At 44.0% G+C, this 21054-nt stretch overlaps 1 protein-coding gene across 1 annotated transcript in view; it reads left to right on the forward strand.

Annotated features, from left to right (window-relative positions):
• Positions 1-21054, forward strand: part of GRIPAP1 (GRIP1 associated protein 1) — a 255468-nt gene that overhangs the window by 182083 nt on the left and 52331 nt on the right. The window contains exons 26-27 of the mRNA XM_068248000.1: positions 331-453; positions 5331-5424. Of these exons, the coding sequence (XP_068104101.1) occupies positions 331-453; positions 5331-5424 (217 nt within the window). The remainder of the gene's footprint in view (positions 1-330; positions 454-5330; positions 5425-21054) is intronic.

The following is a 21054-nucleotide window of genomic DNA, read 5'->3' on the forward strand; positions in this document are numbered from 1 at the left end:
TTTCAATCGCGAAAATAGCGAAAACTAAAAGGCGTAGGGTGGTGGTTTATATATCATTGGAAAGAGGAGAAAGAGAGCTTTAAAATGATATGCATCTTTCCATAGTTTCTGCACTGCTCGGAGTCCCTTTAATGATTGTAATGATTGTAGGAAAATGTTGAATGTTTTTCCACTCGGTAGCAGAAAAGCACACCCCGAAACGAGCCACTAACATCTGGCCATGTGTACCGGCCCTAAGTTTGCTTTGAGAAAAGATTATTCTGTGCTCTTTGTTGTGAACGATATAGCATACAGAGTTTGTAATAGATTGTTGTTTGATTTCCATCCTAGTCTAACAGCGGAAGCCCGCAGTCCCAGCCGCAGAGACCGGCCGAGCTCTCCGATGAGGAAGTCTCCGATCTCTTCCAGAGGTTAGCGGAAATTCAGCAAGAGAAATGGATGCTGGAGGAAAAGGTACTTTGCATACTCCTATATGTTTCCTGAAGGCTCTTGTAGCCACCTAGAACTAGTATTCTGTATTTAGAGAATCGCGTCGCAAGCTTCTCTGCAATGAACTCGCACACAGTTAATCCATCCTTCTACTGTTGGCAAAGCGCTCCATTGACGTGCTTTGCAGCTGCGTCAGAGCCTGCAAGAAGATAACCGATCTCGCTTGGCTTCTCAGGTCTGTTATACTGGAACTGGTTGTTCGCACTCCTTAGAATTTAGGGTAACAACTAAAAAATGACTACCTCTCATCAGAGGTATGTAAACAATAACAATAGTGGAGGTGCCCAGTAGCTATAAAGCTATTAAAACTGTTTAAAAGCACTGGGCAATGTTGGTTTTAACCCTCCTGAAAAAACAAAGCAGATGGAGAGCCCCAATAGTGCAATATGTCAAAACAACTGGTCAAAAGAGTAAATATATGAGAATATACTCACAAAGGTGGGTTGCCTCTGGTAACCACTCAGTAGGCAGGTGGGGAGATTAGACCCGACCCTGCTCGGGTTAAACATTTCGCTCTCCACAGAAGTAGAAGAAAAGGGGGTAACACCCCTCCGCCAAGGGTGGACACTCAGAATGAATAATTGTTCAAAGCGGAGGTGCCAGATAAGGATAAAATAGTAAAAAACACCGGTTCAGCGCCGCGGTCCGAAAATCTCATGCATCCGAGCAACGTTCACCTCCCATTCATTCGCCTATAACTTTATTGCTACTTATCACAATGAATTGATCTATAGCTTGTTTTTTCCGCCACCAATTAGGCTTTCTGTGGGTGATACATTTTGCTAAGAGCCACTTTACTGTAAATGCATTTTAACAGGAAGAATAAGAAAAAAATGGAAGAAATTCATTATTTCTCAGTTTTTGGCCATTATAGTTTGAAATTAATATACGCTACCGTAATTAAAACGCATGTATTTTATTTGCCCATCTGTCCCGGTTATTATACCATTTAAACGATGTCCCTATCACAATTTATGGTGCCGATATTTCATTTAGAAATAAAGGTGCATTTTTTCAATTTGCGTCCATCACTATTTATAAGCTTATAATTTTAAATAATATAATAACATATTCTCTTGACATGCATATTTAAAAAGTTCAGACCCTTGGGTAACTATTTATGTTGTTTTTGTTTTGTTTTTTAATTGTTTTTTTTTTTTTTTTTAAATAAAAAAAGTGTATGTGGGTAATTTTTGGTGTGGGAGGGAAACTGCTAATTTTAAATGTAAAATAATGTTTTTTTTTATCAAAAATGTATGTGGGTGCAGTTTACTATTTGGCCACAAGATGGCCACAGTGAAAAAAGTCCTAGATGCATCTAGGAACTAAAATGCTGAGGAGTTGTTTCCTGGGGGCAGAAATACCGCGCTCTCTGGAGAGAAAGCGTCGGTATTTCTGCGGGGAAGTTAGATCGGTGAATGGGAATTATATTCCCATTCACTGATCGGGGGGCTAGCGGCGGGCAGCGGGAGCGCGCGCGGGGGCGCGCCCGATCGCGCGCACGAGCCGGCGGCAGCACCAGTGCCTATCTGGACGAGGAAGCTCGTCCAGATAGGCCGAACTGGTTAAAGTGAACCTCCGGACTAAAAATCTACTCAGCAGAACTGAAAAGGCTTGGTGTTTCTTTAAAGTGACTCTGTAACAACAATTACAACGTTTTTTCTACCATCCTACAAGTTCCTAAACCTATTCTAATGTGTTCTGGCTCACTGCAGCTCTTTCTACTATACCCATCTCTGTAATAAATCAATGTATCTTTCCCCTGTCAGACTTGTCGGCCTGTGTCTGGAAGGCTGCCAACTCTTCCGTGCTGGTCTGTTCCTCTATGCACACTCCAGTGTGTGTTTTATTTACATAAGCCAGCAGCTTCTCTGCTATCTTATCAGTGATAGAAGAGAGCTGGATAAAAATCCTCCTCTGGAGGCTGTGAAAGGAGCTGGTCTGTCACATACTAAGGAATTAACGACATAGGCAGAGCTGTCTGCAGGAAGCCTGTAATGTTCAGTGCATGATAGAAGCTGGGGACAGAAGGTAAACACACACAAGTAATCTCTTGAGATTCAGAAGTAAAGGTGCCCATACACTCGTCAGATTGGCAGCAGATAGATAAGAAATGCATCTGATGATCTATCTGATGCGTTTTTAGAACATTTTTTACCAGGATAGAATTCCAATAGATTTCAGTTTGAAATCTATTGGAATTCGATCTGATGGCATTTTTTTGCCATCAGATTTCCATTAAGGCCAATGCAAACTGATAAGCAATCTCACCAGATCGACCTAAATTTTCCACCCTGCAAGTTCGATGGAAATCCATCGAAATCGATCGAAATCGGCCGTCGATCGGTCGATTGGCCAACCGTTTTGCTATCGATCTATCGATCGATCGATCGGGATCGATCGGTCGGCCAGAAAATCGGCTGAGTGTATGGGCTGCTTTAGGCTGTATACAGCCTGCTTGTGTATGAATGTATTTTCTATGTGTGGACATGCTGTACATCAACCTACTTCCTGTTTTGGTGGCCATTTTGTTTGTTTATAAACAAACTTTTTAAAACTGTTTTTAAATACTTTTAATGCGGCGGGGAGCGGTGAAATTGTGACAGAGGGTAATAGGAGATGTCCCCTAACGCACTGGTATGTTTACTTTTGTGCGATTTTAACAATACAGATTCTCTTTAACAGCTTCACAGCATCAGAACTTTGTATTTCTTACCAAAGCATCATTTTTAGCTGCATTTCTAGCTAAGCTCCACCCATCAAAGAAAACTGCCCGGGATTTTTTTTCCCTGATGCTGTGCAAAGCATGATGGGATTTCCTATGTTATTCACGTTGCCTAGCAACTGGGAGGGGTAATCAGCACACAGGACAGTTGGAACTGTGTCTCATACTCCCTGTCACCTTCTTTCAACCAAAAAAGATGGCTGCCCTCATGAAATCAAACATTTGCCTGTTCTTTTAAAACAGGGTGGGCAAGAGATTATATTGCCTATCTATTTTAATGAACATAACTAATGTAACTTAATGACAGTATGTTTGTTTAGGCTGAAGTTCCTCTTTAAAAAGGGGGAGGTAGTGGTGGACTTGCCTCCCAGAAGTAGACACTCGATCAGTTATTCACTGAAAAATATCTTTATTCAGACTCCAGAGTAATAGCAACATGTTTCATGGGTAACATCCCGCTTCATCAGGCAGTATATGGAGCTTGTAAAGATCCAGACTAGGTATGAGCACCTCCTTTCACAGGGCTGAATGTTACCCGTGAAACATGTTGCTATTACTCTATTACTCTATTTTTCAGTGAATAACTGATCATGTGTCTACTTGTGGGAGGTAGGTCCACCACTACCTTCCCCCTTTTTAAATGTTTTTTAACCATTTTATCTTTATCTGACGCCTCCATTTTGAACAATTGTTTATTACCCCTCCTGAGTAATGGGGCCAATGTTACTGGAAAAAAAAGGTTTTATTCAAGCACTAAAAAAGACAACACGTTTCGCAGATGCTTGCCCGCTTCTTCAGGCCAATTCTGATCAAAGTGTCTTACTTTCTTCCTATGTAGAAGAGATGCTCATGCTTACATAGCCAGACAGTAAGGTACCTTAATCAGAATTGACCTGAGGAAGCAGGCAAGCATCCGCAAAACGTGTTGTCTTTTTTAGTGCTAGTGCTAGCAAGTATAACACTGGCCTTATTCTTCAGGAGGGGTAAGACCAACACTGCTTCTTGTTTTTAAGAGATTTATAGATACCGGGTGCTTTCACAATTGTTATTACCACTGATTTTTATTATTCTTCATGGCTTTCGCCATTTTATAAATGTGGTGAGTGCCACAAAAATGCCAATAAAGAGTGGTAGTTTTGAAAACGGATGATCAGTGTGATCTTTTTAGCAGCTTCTCACCTTCGGCCACAGTGTGCCTAGCACACAAATAACTATGCTGTGTTCCTTTTTTTTTTTTTTTTTTTCTTTCTCTGCCTGAAAATGTTAAATATCAGGTATGTACGTGGCAGTTCCTGACTCTGGCAGAGTCAGGACTTGGTCAGACTACAGTGTTACCCTCACTGATAAGAGATTACAACTATAAAACACTTCCCTAGCAGAAAATGGCTTCTGAGAGCAGGAAAGAAATAAAAAGGTCAATAGTTCATAGAGTGTAGCTCTGGCATACTTCAATGAATATGTCATTGAGCAAAAACAATAAAACATTAAAAACTTAAAAAGTAGATTTAAACATAAAATAAAACTGTGGAATATCTTAAAAAGTCATTTTTAGGAGAAGGAGGATAGATACAATTGTTTGTTTCATTAGCTTATTTTCACCTCGGGTGTCCTTTAAGTGAACCTGAGGTGAGAGTGATATAGAGGCTGCCATATTTATTTCCTCCCCCTGTAAAGGGGGTGAGCTAAAATGTAATTCTCAGAAACAACAGCAGCATTTTTCTGCCCAGCCTGTTCACTATTAGAAATAGACCCTTTTTTTTTGTTTTTAAACCTTTCCACAGATGTTTAAATCAACTGTAGAAGGCTGTGGGTTTTATGTGACAGGTTCTCTTCTAGTGATGTTTAAGCTGGTCTTCCCACAGTCTCTCTAGTGAGTCTTTCTTCCTTCATCTTCTGATGGTGGGGAGGGTAATATAATCGTTATAAGCTAGTTATAGCTACACAAGTGGCGTCTGTTTAATGAAAGCTTTTAATGCAAGACGTTGATACGGTATGTTCACATATATAATATATTTGTCTGCAGTGTGTGCTCACCGCAGGGCCCATTCTTCCCTATATATTTCACGTTCCCCCGGCCGGCGCTGACAGTGGTTTCTGTTTAATGCCTCCCTCGCAGGTTAAGCACTTAGAAGTCAGCAGCGCCTCAATGGCAGAAGACTTGTGCAGGAAGAGCGCGATCATCGAGACCTACGTCATGGACAGCAGGATAGGTGAGCTGCCAAATTCCTTTCATAGTTATATCGTTAGTTTGGTTGAAAAAACACATCCATCACATACAACCAGAATATATGTTACAATACTAGCCTTCACCCTCATATATCCCGGTTGATGCAGAGGAAGACGAAAAACACTTAAGGGCCTGTTTCTACTAGATGCAAATTTGTGTGCAAATGCAGAATTCGCATGCAGAAAATTTGTGGACAGCAATACTGCAAAATTTTAGTTGCTGCATTGTGTTTTTGCGTTTGAGTTTTTGCATGCATTTTTGTGTATGTTTTTGTTGGTCAGTAGAAAGAAAAAAAACAAAAAAGGGGAAAAAAAATATCAGTGCTTACGCATGTAAAAAACGCACATAAATACGTATGTGAATTCGCATGAGATTTTGCGTCCCAAAAATAGCATGCAAATTTACATGCTTCTAGTGGAAACATACCCTAAGGATATTAGGGTTAAAAAAAGCAGGGCTGTGGATTCGGTACAAAATTCTTCCGACTCCAACTCCGACTCCTCAGTTTCTGAAACCACGACTCCAACTCCGGGTACCCAAAATTACTCAGACTTCTCGACTCCGACTCCTTAGTCTAATACTTAACAGGGCTGTGGATTTTGTACAAAAATCATGTGACTCCGATTCTTGACTTATCAGTTTCTGAAACCACAACTCCGACTCCGGGTGCCCAAAATTGCTCCGACTCCTCGACTCCAACTCCGACTCCACAGCCCTGAAAAAAAGCCCAAAAAGAGTATACAGGTAGTCCCCGGTTAACAAACAAGATAGGGACTGTAGGTTCGTTCTTAACCTGAATCTGTTCTTAAGTCGGAACACTGTGCTATCTCTGTCTCCTGTATCTCTTCTGTGCCTCCAGTGTCCCCCTCTGTGTAACATCTCTCCTCTGTACCTGCTTAAAAAATTTAAAGAAAAATGGCTTTTCTACTTGTATAATTAGAGTATTTTGTTTTATCTTGTGTATATATTTAATTATACTATGATGTTATTCAATAATGTATAAAAGAATATGTAACTGTCTCTTTAAGAGGGATGTGTTCTTTGCTGGCCGGCGGAGGCGGGGTTCCCCCCCCCCCCCCCCCTTCCCAGCTATAACGTTTCCACCTCTCATCAGGTTTAAGGGCCCGTTCACACTGCACGCGTTTCCAGCCGCGTTTTGGAAACGCGTGCAGGTGGCCAAAACGCACGACATCAGACATTGCATAGAGTGCAATGTCTGATGTTCACACAGCATGCGTTCCGGACCTGTGCGGTCCGGGAACGCATGCTGCACGCAGATTTTACAAAAACGCGCGGCTGTCCCATTCACTTTTCAGTGATGGGATCAGCCACGCAACGCATACGAACGCGGACATGCGTGCGTTCGTACGCGTTGCGGTCCGCATGCGTTGCGGTCCGCATTTTGTTGTCTGAACGGGCCCTAATACAACTATGATTAAGGGCGTATTCTGAGCCCGATACTCGTTAGTTGTTCATGTGGCTTTTTCATGTCATTCGCATGTGGTTTTTTCAATAAAGAGTTCCAGCTTTTACTATTCCACTGTGCCTGCGGATCCTCTTCATCTGCTACCTGTATACTCATTGTACATACGGAACAGTATTTACTACTAACCCCCCCCCCCCCCCCCCCAGACCAGCGTGTGTACAGTGGCCACACAACGTCTGCTAAAGACTCTTTTTCAATCCATGATGCCTGAGTACCGCCTAATCGCATTCTCCTCCCTTCTCTCCCTCCAATAAGGACTGGTTCCCTTTCACACCCTTCTCCCTCATTCTCATGCCTCATTCTCCCTCAGACCCCCTCATTGCAGCAGATGCGTTGCTAGCCTTGAGGCTGAGGGAGATCTGGCCACTGCGGCCTACTGCACTTGCCCAGTCCTCTATGGCGGTTAGTGATGTCATTTCCTGTCTACCTGAAGAAGCTAAAATATACAGTATATATCTAGAGAGGCTTACTGGGACATTGCACGGATAGAATGAATGAAATACACGTACAAAAACATAAGCAAAACCATATATCTCTATTAATAACCTCAATAAAACTGAATATCTCCTAGGGAGAAATCTCAAATAAAAACGAGTCACTTCGGGATGTGTGAAGAGAATATACCATATATATAACATTTCCTTGGAGATAGCCTGTTTTTATTGACGATATTAATAAAGATCTATGGTTTTGTTTATTTTTGGGATGTGTGTTCTCAGTGGGATGTGACTGTCGTACTGTAGATTAAAGTTAAGCCATTATTTGTTGCCTCTGTAATACTGTTTTATTTACTACATTCGTTATTTCTTTGCAATAACACAGTATGCCTCTGCAGATATATATATATTTTTAATCTTTATTAAGGGAATGGGTGGAGAAAGTTTATTCTGTCTGATACATGAGCAGATAGTCCTATTTGGCTCTTACAGAGTAATTGTGAAGCTATGAGGTAACAGAAGGCGGGGCTTCTGCTACCACATCACAGCAATAGGCTGCCATTGACCTGCCTTCTTACCAGCAGAAGCCCCACCTACTTTGGGGAGGCATGAAATGACATCACTATTGTTTACTGCACATCCAACCCACCCATCCAGCTGTCTATGCTGCCTCAGCAGGGACCAGCCTGGCTCCATGGATATAGCATAGTGATTTGGATGGGCGGTCCCCAGGATGGGGAGTATGGCTTCACCAATCTATGACAGCCTCCTCTCAGCACACTGGCGCCTCTAGGCTAGTGCCTAGTGATAAATCCGGCTCCGTATCCTGTACTATATATATTAGCTTCTTCAGGTAGACAGGAAATAACATAACTAACTGCCATAGTGATTTGTATGAGTGCAGTAGGCGCAGTGGCCAGATCTCCCTCAGCCTAAAGGCTAGCAACGCATATGTTGCAATGAGGGGGGAGAGGGCCTGAGAGAGAATGATTGGCATGAGATGGAAGCAGTCCTTACTGGTGGGGGAGCAGGAAGAACAATGCGATCAGGCGGTGCTCAGGCATAATGAATTGCAAAATATCCGACATGGAGAGTCTTTAGCAGAAGTTGTGTGGCCCCTGTACACACGCTGGTCTCCCAATTCTCGCCCATGGCAGTCATTATCATCCGCCACGGTATCCTGTATAGAATTGACGAAAATGTATTAGTGGAGATGGCACCGTAAATGGCACCATAAAGTCTACCCAAGCCAAAGCTTATGTACAAAATCACATACTTGTCTAAGAAGAGGGAAGCCTCTGGATCCTATAGAGACGTCCTCCGGTCCCTTTTTCGCCACTTGTGGAACCTGCATAGATTATCCACAAGAGCTTGACGGTAATCTGATTGGGGCTGCTCTTCTCTTCAGGCACAAGCCTGCGTGTGTATGTCTTTGCCTGCGCAGTAAGCTGGAGCCGCTGGTGCACAAACAGCTCTGTTCTACTGCCCAGGCGTGCCAGTGCTTGCTCGGCGCTCGTGCCTGAAGAGGAGCATAGCCCCAATCAGCTGGGGAGTCCCAGGCAGTGGCACGGGGAAGCCTCGGGAGGATCCACAAGCTTCCTTTTTCTTTAAGTAAGTATGTGATTTTGTACCCGATCTTCTGCTCCAGTTCTCTTCAAAGAGGAACTTTAAAGGGACACGGAGGAGTCCCAAAAAATGTAATTGGTACTTACCTGGGGCTTCCTCCAGCCCACCGTAGAAGTACCCACCCCCCACCCCGTCGTCCTCCAGGCACCTCTCCGGGTCCTGCTGGCGGCTCCGTTACCAGCGACTTTAGGGCTGAGGGTTGACTGTATACTTCCTGAATGGGAACGCTCCATGTCATCACGCTGCCAGCTACGCGCCATCGCTCTGGCGGGTGTGACAGTTCTGCGCATGCGCGGTCAGAGTTAGAAAACCGCACATGCTCAGGACTATCACGCTGGCGCGATGACGCGTAACGTCCCCGTTCAGGAAGTACTGAAAGTACTTCAGCCTGAAAGTCGTCGGTAACGGAGCCACCAGCAGGACCGGGAGAGGAGCCAGGAGGATGATGGGGGACCTCGCGGCCTACGGTCGGCTGGAGGAAGCCCCAGGTAAGTACCAATTTTCATTTTTTTGGACTGTTCAGAGTCCCTTTAACCCTGGATTGAACTTCATTCCAGTCAGTGGCTGATACCCCCTTTCCTATGAGAAATCTGTACCTTTCCTGGAATAGATCATCAGGGGGGTTGTATGGCTGATCTTGTGGTCAAACCCCTCCCACAGTGTGATGTCCTGACCATGGCATAGAACTCTCAGTAACGAACATTCCACATAGGTCACCTGGCAGAACTAAAGAGGTCGCCAACTCTGATCAGTGACGTAGCAATAGGGGTTGCAGAGGTAGCGACCGCATCGGGGCCCTTGGGCCTTCCTCAACCAAAGTATTAGCTGTTTATTGGTCCTGTGGTGGTAATAATCACTTCTATAGATGCTTTGAATAGTAGTAATCATTAGCAAACTGTTCCCCATCCCCCTCTTGTTTCGCTGACACTGTGGATGACAGGTTTTGTTGCGCCGTATCAAGTGTTACATATATAGTTCTTTGGGGGGCCCCATGTAAAACTCGCATCGGGGCCCATAGCTCCATAGCTACGCCACTGCCTCTGATAAATGTCGAAATGTAATTCAGGGAGAGGAAAGATTTTACAATGGGCAAACACTGACTAAATAATCTATAAATGAATATGTAATATATGTAATCTATATGTGAATATTGTAAGTCCATTTTTCGAATGTTCTTTCTGGTGAACAGCACATGCTCTCCATCCCCGGTGGCCTCTTGGGTTCGGACGTTTGGAGTAGTGTGTACACCAGTGCTACCTGGTCTCCATATACAGCAAAGTTCCGGCTACCCTGAAGTCTCAACTAACCAGCATGCCTGAAGGGATAACGGGGACTTGGTTTTGGGGGAGGGTTAGGAATTAAAATACTCACCGAGCCTCCAGTGAAGTCTTGTAGCCTTCCTGTCGCTCCTAGTGGGTCTTAACGGCTTCCGGACTGGATCAGGTGACGCACTGGCTTCCGTGCATGGGGGACGCCGTAAAGCCGCTAGTAGCGACAGGAAGGCTACAAGACGACGCTGGAGGCTCGGTGAGTATTTAGGGGGGAGGTTTGTGCTTTTTCGGTGCAGTTGCTCAAGCTACCGGCAAGTACATGTATCCGGCATCAGGCAATCCCCACTGGTGCCAGATCCTAGGGCAGTGATGGCTAACCGTGGCACTCCAGCTGTGACAAAACTACAAATTCCATCATGCCTCTTCCTCCCCGAGTTATGCTTAGAGCTGTCAGTGTTGCAATGCCTCATGGGACTTGTAGTTCCACCACAGCTGGAGTGCCAAGGTTAGCCATCACTGTCCTAGGGACTTAGCTGTATTGACGACCTTACAAGTAGCTGAGTGGTTAGCAGGCTGCCCTTGCGGTGCTGTAGTGCTTGGTTTGGTCAGACACGGTGCGGAGCATTATTTGGTAGTCCTACGTGACATTTTACATTGTTTTCCTCTGTATAATTTCACTCTCTTCCGTAATACAAAATCCATACCGCTATAATGGCGACAGGCTTCATTTGTAATCATTTCACAGCGCCTTTGATTCGACAGGCTGATCACGTCTGAGCAGACTCCAGCTGCCAAGTTAAAAACGATTGAGTGTTTGCGATCATTTTTTTTACCAGACGCAGTCATCTTAATGAATGGAAGAGGTAGAAGTTTTTTAATCTCTTTTAATCTCTTTTAAATCAAATCATTTTTTAAACATTAAAACAGCTTTTTTTATTTTTTTTGTGATTGCTTATTAAAAATGAATAGTTACGAAGACCACATTCAAATCTATACCTGTGTGGATGGTGTTAAGGTGGCCACTCACGATCAAATTTTATCGACCTTCCAAACCAATAATTGGGATTAGGTGGAAACGATCAGAAATCATCGATCGTGTCTATAAATTGAATTAAAATTATAATATATTCTATATGATCATTTCAGGTAGAACCAATTCCGAAAAATGAAACGGTATTCCGATCGTTTTTTGACGATTCATCCAATCAATTGGACTGTTGATTGGAAGATAAAATTGGATCATTAGTTGCACCTGTAGGCTGAGGTAGTCAGTCGGGGACATTTCAGCTGAGACTCTAGTTTGTGTACAGCCACCCTGATGTGCCGCAGAAAGATCTGGAGTGCCAGGTCATGTTGGCCAAGCCAATTCTCCGCCTCCTTTTCCCACCCACCAACAGCCGCTCTGTTGCGTGTCCAACCCCCTCCTAGCAGTGTGTCTATACAGCACTCTGCCCCAAACTGTCATCTGAGGGATTTAAAGGATACACGAGGTGACATGTGACATGATGAGGTAGACATGGGTATGTACAGTGCCTAGCGCACAAATAACTAGGCTGTGTTCCTTTTTTTTCTTTCTCTGCCTGAAAATGTTAAATATCAGGTATGTATGTGGCTAACTCAATCCTCACTCGGACAGGAAGTGACTACAGTGTGACCCGGACTGATAAGAAATTCCAACTATAAAACACTTTTCTACTAGCAGAAAATGGCTTCTGAGAGCAGGAAAGATAAAAAGGGTCAGTCGTTCATAGATTTTAGCTCTGGCATACTTCGATGAATGTGTCATTGAGCAAAAACAATAAAACAGTTAAAACTTAAAAAGTAGATTTAAACATAAAATAAAATTGTGGAATATCTTAAAAAAGTCATTTTTAGGAGAAGGAAGATAGATACAATTGTTTATTTCATTAGTTTATTTTCGCCTCGAGAGTCCTTTAATATAGGTCCACACTACACATAGAAACGTAATGCTTTTCACAGTGAAGAAAAACTGACACGTTAGTGGATCCTATGTTATCGATAGAAGCTGTTCAGACTTATCCATTTTAAACGCGTCTGTTTTTACCGCAGCTCGATTACAACTCAAACGTAGGTCTTGCATAACGTTTGTGGGCACTGCAGAAGCTGCAGATGCCTACAGAAACCGTGAATGCCTATGGGAGTGTCTGTTCTCAGCAGGCCTTTTCCTTATCTGTTTGTTCCGTGCCTTCATCTGTCCTCTTTTCTTGTCACCTTGTGTATTGCTGCTGCTCAGGAGAGCCGCTGCGTGGGTCTGACGACAGGGACAGGAGAGGCAATATTAATATGAGCCCTGGCAGTTACCACTGAGCGGTGGACCAATGAAAACCCTCCCTTGGGAAGAAGGCTTCCTATTGGTCCGATTCAATCCAATGGCTGCCAGGATTCCCATCAATATTGCAGCGCTTGTCCATAGAGGCCGCGTATGGGACCCGACTGAATGCACAACGGAGGGTTATATGAACAATGCAATGGACACCTCACAGGCACAACATATCTGCCTAATAGGGATGGTCAATGAGATGCAAATATTTTTGAGTTGATGCAGCATTATGCAAATTTTGACATAGGAGGGGCCCTATGCTAATGTCGCTGGTGAGTCCTGTGGGTTGTTGCTGCACCTCAGCTAAAACCGACAATGTTTCAACCAGAAATGCCATCACCGGTGTTCACCGGGAAGGCAGTGTGCTGCTGTTCTTTTATTGCTTCCAGTGATGCTCATTTGAAGGTCTCCAGGGCCACATAAAATGGCAGGGAGGGCCGTTTTCGGCCCACGGGCCTTGTGTTTGACACCTGTGCCTTAGATACTCCAGGTTGCTTTTATTGAGAGATAAATACAGTATAGGGATAGAATCCGTACTTCGGGTGAATACCATAAGAAGAGCCCACACTGATGGCTGCAGTTGTGATAAATATTTTGGATTGCTGACTCAGGCTATGGCTGAAATAATGTATGAGTATCCGGATTTTCAGCAAAGCAGCGCAGAAAAGTCTGACATTGGTAAAAGCAAATGCATATTTACAGGAATGAGGTTCCAAGTACCGTATATGAATCTACTGCAATATCTAGAAAAACAAAAGTGTTTCCTACTTCGTAAAAATTTTTCCCTTTCCAATCCTAAAACTGAAAACGTTTTAAGATCGACCAGACCATAATCAAAATTGAAACTCTGCCCAGCCTTTCAGCTAATTCCCTCCTTATCCCTCCTCCCCCCCTTCTTAAGAGTCATGCTGTCTCGTGTTTTCAAGCTAGCTCCCAGAAAACACTAAACACACAGAGCAACTGTCTTATCTCTGCACACAGAGAGGCTAGGTTAGCCATGCTCTGGTTGAATTTCAACTGGTTTCAGCTAGATGAATGAGGAAGGATTTTAGAGCCCTTTGCTACTATGTGTGATGCAATCCGAAAATTGGATTGCATACAGTTTTACAGTGTTAAGGAAATCGCAGGGGTACACTGAAATTGCGGAGCCCTGTTTCCACTGTGGCAATTGCACGCGTTGGGATTCTTACTTAAAGATAACCCGAGGTGGACAGATGGGACACAGGAGGTATGCTCTCTGCCTCATGACATGCCTCTGTGTCCCCACACCGCCGCTTTCTGCCGCCCCTTCACCGATGTGCTATATCCCCCCCCCCCCCCCCCCCAACAAAAAAAAAATAATAATTTAAATTAATAAAAAATTAACCACAGCCTGGGCAGAAAAGGGGGGAGGGGATTCATTTGTGTGCAGTTATGTGTGGCTCTGCAGCAAGCCATTTAAGCTGCAGAGCCCTAATTTGAAAAAAATTGCCCGGTCACTGGGGGGGGGGGGGGGGGTGTTGGTTGGGGCTGGGTAATGGTCTGTGGTCCTTAAAGAAAACCTGAACTGAAAATTAAAAGTCAAACTAAGCATACACAAGTCATACTTACCTTCCATGTAGTCTACTCCTCAGCGTCTTTCTCCTGTCCCACATCCTGTTTGTTCACTGCGATCAAGGGAATTTTCCGTCCTCCATTTTGAAAATGGCCATTACCCATAACAACTTTCTGGTCAGCACACAGTTAAACTGTAACATCGCCCACTTGAGCCATAGAGAAATATGGACATTACCTGGTAAATCAGTTTTCCTCTCAGCTCTAACTGACAGCAACTGATATTTTACTGACAGCAACTGATATATTTCAGATCTGACAAAATATTGTCAGAACTGGAAGGGATTATTGTCAGAAGAAAATGGTGAGCTTCTGAGAGGAACTGATGGCGAGGTAACTATTTAAAGTTCATTTGAAGTTACCTCATGTGTTTATTTTAAATATTTTTACTCAGTACAGGTTCTCTTTAAGGGGTTAGAGAAAAACATTTCTTACAGCTGATACAAATCCTGCAATACATCTGCAATGTTTCTACTTCCTGCTTTCATGTGAGACATATTGTTAATATCCTGTGTTCACAGACCAACAGCTCTTCCATGGCAGAGGAGATTCCTGAGCTGACACAGCTGAAGAGATCACATTACAGTTGTGATTAGTGACAAATGAGGTGGAATTAGACAGGCTGTCTAAATGCATACAGGATGCATTTCTCTACGTTGTCCTTCTGTACTGTGCAAGAGTTCAGGTCCACTTTTAATTCAGTAAATGGTTGAAAGCTGCTTAGCTCATTATGGTACCTTTGCTTATCATAAGCAGTTATGGCAAATAATCAGTGTGTATATCCTGTAAATAAATATTCATTTGTTTGTTCAGATGCACTCAGGAATCTCAGTCCGATAAATAAGCCATTACTGCTGTGTAATTCAAAGTAAATGGGTCTAATTAAGGCTTCACACCCATAACCCGCCTAACTGTTAGCGGCTGAGAAAAAAGGGCTTTTAAGCAGCTTATAGGATATTATTGCCATCTAATAAGTCATTTTCTTTCAAGTGATTCACTAATAAGCTGTAACTGCCGATAAGTATTAAAAAGATGATCTTTATTGACACACATAGTTTAAAATAAATATGGCCTGCTGGGTATGTGTAATTCAAACATCATAATGCTAAATTATTATTATTATTAGTAATAATAATAATAATGATATAATTATGATTAATTATATAATGCTGACATCTACTTCAGCACTTTACAGAGTACATAGTCATGTCACTGACTGTCCTCAGAGGAGCTCACAATCTAATCCTACCATGGTCTAATGTCCTACCATATTATTATTATTATTTATTTATATAGCACTGACATCTTCTGCAACACTTTACAGAGTACATAGTCATGTCACTGACTGTCCTCAGAGGAGCTCACAATCTAATCCTAACATAGTCTACTAAAAGGTCCTACCATATTATTATTATGTATTTATATAGCATTTACATCTTCTGCAGCGCTATACAGAGTATATAGCCACGTCAGTGACTCAGAGGAGCTCACTATCTACTCCTAACATAGTCCTACTTTAATGTCCTACCATATTATTTACATCAGTGACATCTTCTGCAGCATTTACAGAGTACATGGTTATGTCGCTGACTGTCCTCAGAGGAGCTCACAATCTAATCCTAACATAGTCTACTAAAAGGTCCTACTATATTATTATTATGTATTTATATAGCATTTACATCTTCTGCAGCGCTATACAGAGTATATAGCCACGTCAGTGACTCAGAGGAGCTCACTATCTAATCCTAACATAGTCCTAGTCTAATGTCCTACCGTATTATTTACATCAGTGACATCTTCTGCAGCATTTGCAGAGTACATAGTCATGTCACTGACTGTCCTCAGAGGAGCTGCATCACATTGGTGGTATTGTCTCGCACTCCCTAGTTTTTAAGGGGAGTGCAACAGCTGAAAAGAAGGATGATGCCCTCTATGCAGAATTCAACAAGGAAAAGAGCTGGCACATCCAAAGTTAATATTTATTAGTTCCATGTAAAAGAATATGGCCAACGTTTCGGAGCTTGTAAGACCCCTTTATCAAGGCAATGTTTGCTCGAAGGCAAAGATCTGTCTGCTGCTGTGCAAAAGTTCCTGCAAAGGAAGTGGGAGTCTGGCTCCTCTAGACAATCGCACGCAGCGATGTGTATTGTCTGGGATCAGCAGCAAAGCAGCAGACAGATCTTTGCCTCCGAGCAAACATTGCCTTGATAAAGGGGTTCCTACAAGCTCCGAAACGTTAGCCATATTCTTTTACATGGAACCAATAAAGATGAACTTTGGATGTACCAGTTCTTTTCCTTGTTGTCCACAGAGGAGCTCACAATCTAATCCCTATCGTAGTCATGGTATAATATCCTACCATAATATAATGTACAGTATTTACTGGTATATAGCACTGACATCTTCTGCAGCACTGTCAATGAGTATCCTCATAGGATCCCACAGTTGAATCCCTACCATAGTTTGTGTAATGTTCCTATCGTAGTCTATGGCCATTTTTTTTTTTGGAGGGGAAATTGGACCAGGAAAATTACTAGTGTGATTTTGGGAGGAGGAAAAGATTAGAGTGCCATCCACTACGTCAATGTGTCACCTATATCTTACTTAGTCCAGTATCAAATGGTGATAGTTGTTGATATACCTCAAGTAATTTGTTTCAGAAAATCTGTTTAGTTTTGTGAAGCCACAAGGGGGAGTTCAATTTTATTATGTTCATTCGTTTCTATTTCCAGTGTCATCCAGAAAGTAACAGCCATTTTGATTTAATCAGTTAACGCAGAGTTCCCCAACCCTGTCCTCAAGGCCCACCAACAGCACGCGTTTTGCAGAAAACCACAAACAGGTGAGGTAATTAGCATCTCAGCTAAGCTGATTACTACCTCTGTGGATTTCCTGAAAGCATGCACTGTTGGTGGGCCTTGAGGACAGGGTTGGGGAACACTGACTAAACACACCTCTGAATGCAAACACAACCTGTGAACAAAACATATATTGTGAATACTTACCTTCCACAGAATCAGACCAGCATCTTCCATGGAACCTACATGGTCCTGTTTGGCCACTGTCCATGTTAGAAAAATGAGTCCTCTATTTTAAAAATGAAATGCCACCGGTTCAGCACTTTCACACAAATTAAATGCTCATTCATCACAGTGCAGTTCCTGAGATAACAGGTGTAATGTGCATGTGTGAGTCTATGGCTCAAGCGCAAAGGAGGGAGAATCTGAGCATCAAGGGGGGTAGACTGGGGTGGGAAAGGGGCGTTTAGTAGGAGGGACTGGGCAGGGACAGAGGAGGAGGGATGTAGACTAGGTGGGAAAGGGGTGTTTGGTAGGAAGGACTGGGCAGGGACAGAGGAGGAGAGCTACAGATTTGGTGGGAAAGGGGCATTCGGTAAAAGGGACTGGGCAGGGACAAAGGAAGAGGACTGTAGACTTGGTGGGAAAGGGGCATTCGGTAGGAGGGAGGGGGCACGGACAGAGGAGGAGGACTGTAGCCTGGGTGGTAAAGGGGCATTTTGTAGGAGGGACTGGGCAGGGGCAGAGGAGGAGGACTATAGACTGGTTGGGAAAGGGCGTTTGGTAAGAGGGACTGTGTGCGGACAGAGGGGGAGGGCTGTATACTGGGTGGTAAAGGGGAATTCTGTAGGAGGGACTGGGCAGGGACAGAGGAGGAGGACTGTAGACTGGGTTGGAAGAGGCGTTTGGTAGAAGGGACTGGGCACAGACAGAGTAGGAGGACTGTATACTAGATGGGAAAGGGACATTCCGTAGGAGGGACTGGGCGCGGACAGAGTAGGAGGACTGTATACTGGGTGGTAAAGGGGCATTCTGTAGGAGGGATTGGGCGTGGACAGAGGAGGAGGACTGTAGACTGGGTGGGAAAGGGGTGTTCAGTAGGAGGGACTGGACCCAGAGGAGGAGGACTGCAGACTGGGTGGGAAAGGGGTGTTCCGTAGGAGGGACTGGGCCCAGACAGAGAAGGACTGTAGTCTGGGTTGGAAAGGAGCATTCCATAGGAGAGACAGGGCGGGGACAGAGGAGGAGGGCTACAGACTGGGTAGGAAAGGGGCTTTCGGTAGTAGGGACTGGCCGGGGACAGAAGAGGAGAGCTGCAAACAGGTTGGGAAAGGGGCGTTCGGTAGGGGGGATTGGACGGGAACAGAGAAAGAAAACTGTAGGCTGGATGGGAAAATGTGAACGTGCAAGTGGGTAACCCAGTATGGATTTCCTATTTGCTTTGTGTTTTTGTGTTATTGAGCTTAGTCATATTTGTATTACCGGTAATTGAACAAAACTCTTTTCTGTTGCAATCACTTCATGCCATTCTGTTACAGAATTGCTGCGTGTGCTTTGGATGTTTGTCCTGTTACCTGACCCAATTTCGGGCAAGCTTCATATGCCGCACAGATGGCCTTACATTTCTCTCTAGAATACTTTGGTATACAGAGGAGTACATGGTCATCTCAATGACCGCAAGGTGCCCAGGTCCTGCGGCTGCGAAATAAGCTAAAAGAGGAACTTTACCAAGAGATAGTAGTAAGGGGAAAAAATAAATCCACACAGTGAGAAGTTAAAAAATAAAAAATGCATTAAAAAAATGATTGAGATTCGCCAAGTAGTTTGTTCATGTTGCTGACCCACCCAGCATCTTTACTACTAGCAGACAAGAAAAATAAAACAGACAACACCAACTGCCATTCTCTATAACAGGGGTCCCCAACCTTTTCCGGCCCGGGGACCACTTTCGGACCAAATTTTTCTCCGGGGCCCGTGGGGGGTGGGGGGGGGGTCGGAGGTGTAGCGTCCTAGTGGACAGTGTTGTGCACACAGCGGGTTACATGGGGGGGGGGGGGGGGGCATAGCTAGCATAGTTGCCCCAGTATAGGGGGTTTAGTTGCCCCAGTATGGCTAGTACAGTTACCCCAGTATAGCTAGTATAGTGCCCAGTAAAGCGAATATAGTGCCCAGTATAACTAGTATAGTGCCCAGTATAGTTAGTATAGTGCCCAGTATGGGTAAGTAGTGCCCCAGTATAGCTAGTATGCCCCAGTATAGTTAGTATGCCCCAGTATAGCTAGTATAGTGCCTCAGTATAGCTAGTATGCCCGAGTATAGCTAGTATAGTGCCCCAGTACAGCCAGTATAGTGCCCAGTATGGCTAGTATAGTGCCCAGTATAGCTAGTATAGTGCCCCAATATAGCTAGTATAGTGCCCCAGTACAGCCAGTATAGTATGCCCCAGTATGGCTAGTATAGTGCCCCAGTATAGCTAGTATGCCCCAGTATAGCTAGTATAGTGCCCCAGTACAGCCAGTATAGTGCCCAGTATGGCTAGTATAGTATGCCCCAGTACAGCCAGTATAGTGCCCCAGTATAGCTAGCATAGTGCCCCGTGTATAGCTAGTATGCCCCAGTATAGCTAGTATAGTGCCCCAGTATAGCTAGTATAGTGCCCCAGTATAGCTAGTATGCCCCAGTATAGCTAGCATAGTGCCCCAGTATAGCTAGTATGCCCCAGTATAGCTAGTATAGTGCCCCAGTATAGCTAGTATGCCCCAGTATAGCTAGTATAGTGCCCCAGTACAGCCAGTATAGTGCCTAGTATGGCTAGTATAGTATGCCCCAGTACAGCCAGTATACTATGCCCCAGTATAGTAGCAACCCACCCACCCCAAGCGGCCGCCGCTGCAGCAGTTACCTTTGCCGGCAGTCTCTTATATTCCCCTCTCTCTCTCGCCAGAGTGTAATTCACTGCAACGCGCCCCGCGGGGCTGCAGTGATGGAGAGGGAGGAAGCAGGAAAGAGAGAGCGGTTCCCATAGTAACGGCGCGCCGCTACAGGAAGCCGCTCTCTCACTCCTGCTGCCTCCCTCTCTATCACACTCACAGCAGCCACAGGGCGCGCTGCAGTGAATCATACGCTAGCCTGGCAAGAGAGAGAAGCGGAATATAAGAGACCAAGCGGCCGCCAGAGGTAACAGCAGCGGCGGCCGCGGAGGGGGCAGGCAAGAGGACAGTCCCGCGGCCCAACTGAAAACATCCTGCGGACCACCAGTGGGCCACGGACCACAGGTTGGGGATCCCTGCTCTATATAAACTTACTCACTCACTAACAATGTGATTGGCTAAAAGATATATACATATATATATATATATATATATATATATATATATATATATATATATATATATATATATTTTCACAGCAGGAGAAATTGACAATGTTTTTAGACAGAGGCTGTACCCGAATTAGCTATTGGCAAAGATGTGCAGAGCTCCAAAATATGGACAAAATTACATAATGTGCATTCAAAACAGGTAAAGCAAAGGAGGGCGTTAGCTTCAGTATAAATAATATGTGCATAAATTATTCCCTACTAGACTTCCCCACATTTATGACGGGCCTTTGTGGGGAAGACCTACTGCTAGTCTAACAATAAAACATACTTTTTCCTAGTGTTGCTAATCATAAATGGTATACACATTTCTTCAAACAGACATCAAACAAGTGACAACGCACCAGGTTGCAAACTGAAATGAAAGCCAACAGAGACGTGCAGAGCCCCGCAGGGGCTAAATACATGCCTTGAATGCAAATCAGATGCAAATTATGTACTAATTCCTAATCTAAAAATTTGAATGCAGATTGAAGGACATACATGAATGCAGCTTACACATACACGAATGCAGCTAGCTAGCTGCATTCATGTTCTTCAATCTGCATTCAAATTTGCAGACCGGCACATGCTGATGCGATGTCCCTACTGCGCATTCATCAGCCATTTCTAAAATCACAAACATTTTTCAGAGCTGACATGGAGTCGCAATCAGACCCATTGCCGGCCCTTATGGATAAAC

The sequence above is a fragment of the Hyperolius riggenbachi genome, chromosome 8, assembly GCF_040937935.1.
Source record: "Hyperolius riggenbachi isolate aHypRig1 chromosome 8, aHypRig1.pri, whole genome shotgun sequence".
Classification (NCBI taxonomy): domain Eukaryota; kingdom Metazoa; phylum Chordata; class Amphibia; order Anura; family Hyperoliidae; genus Hyperolius; species Hyperolius riggenbachi.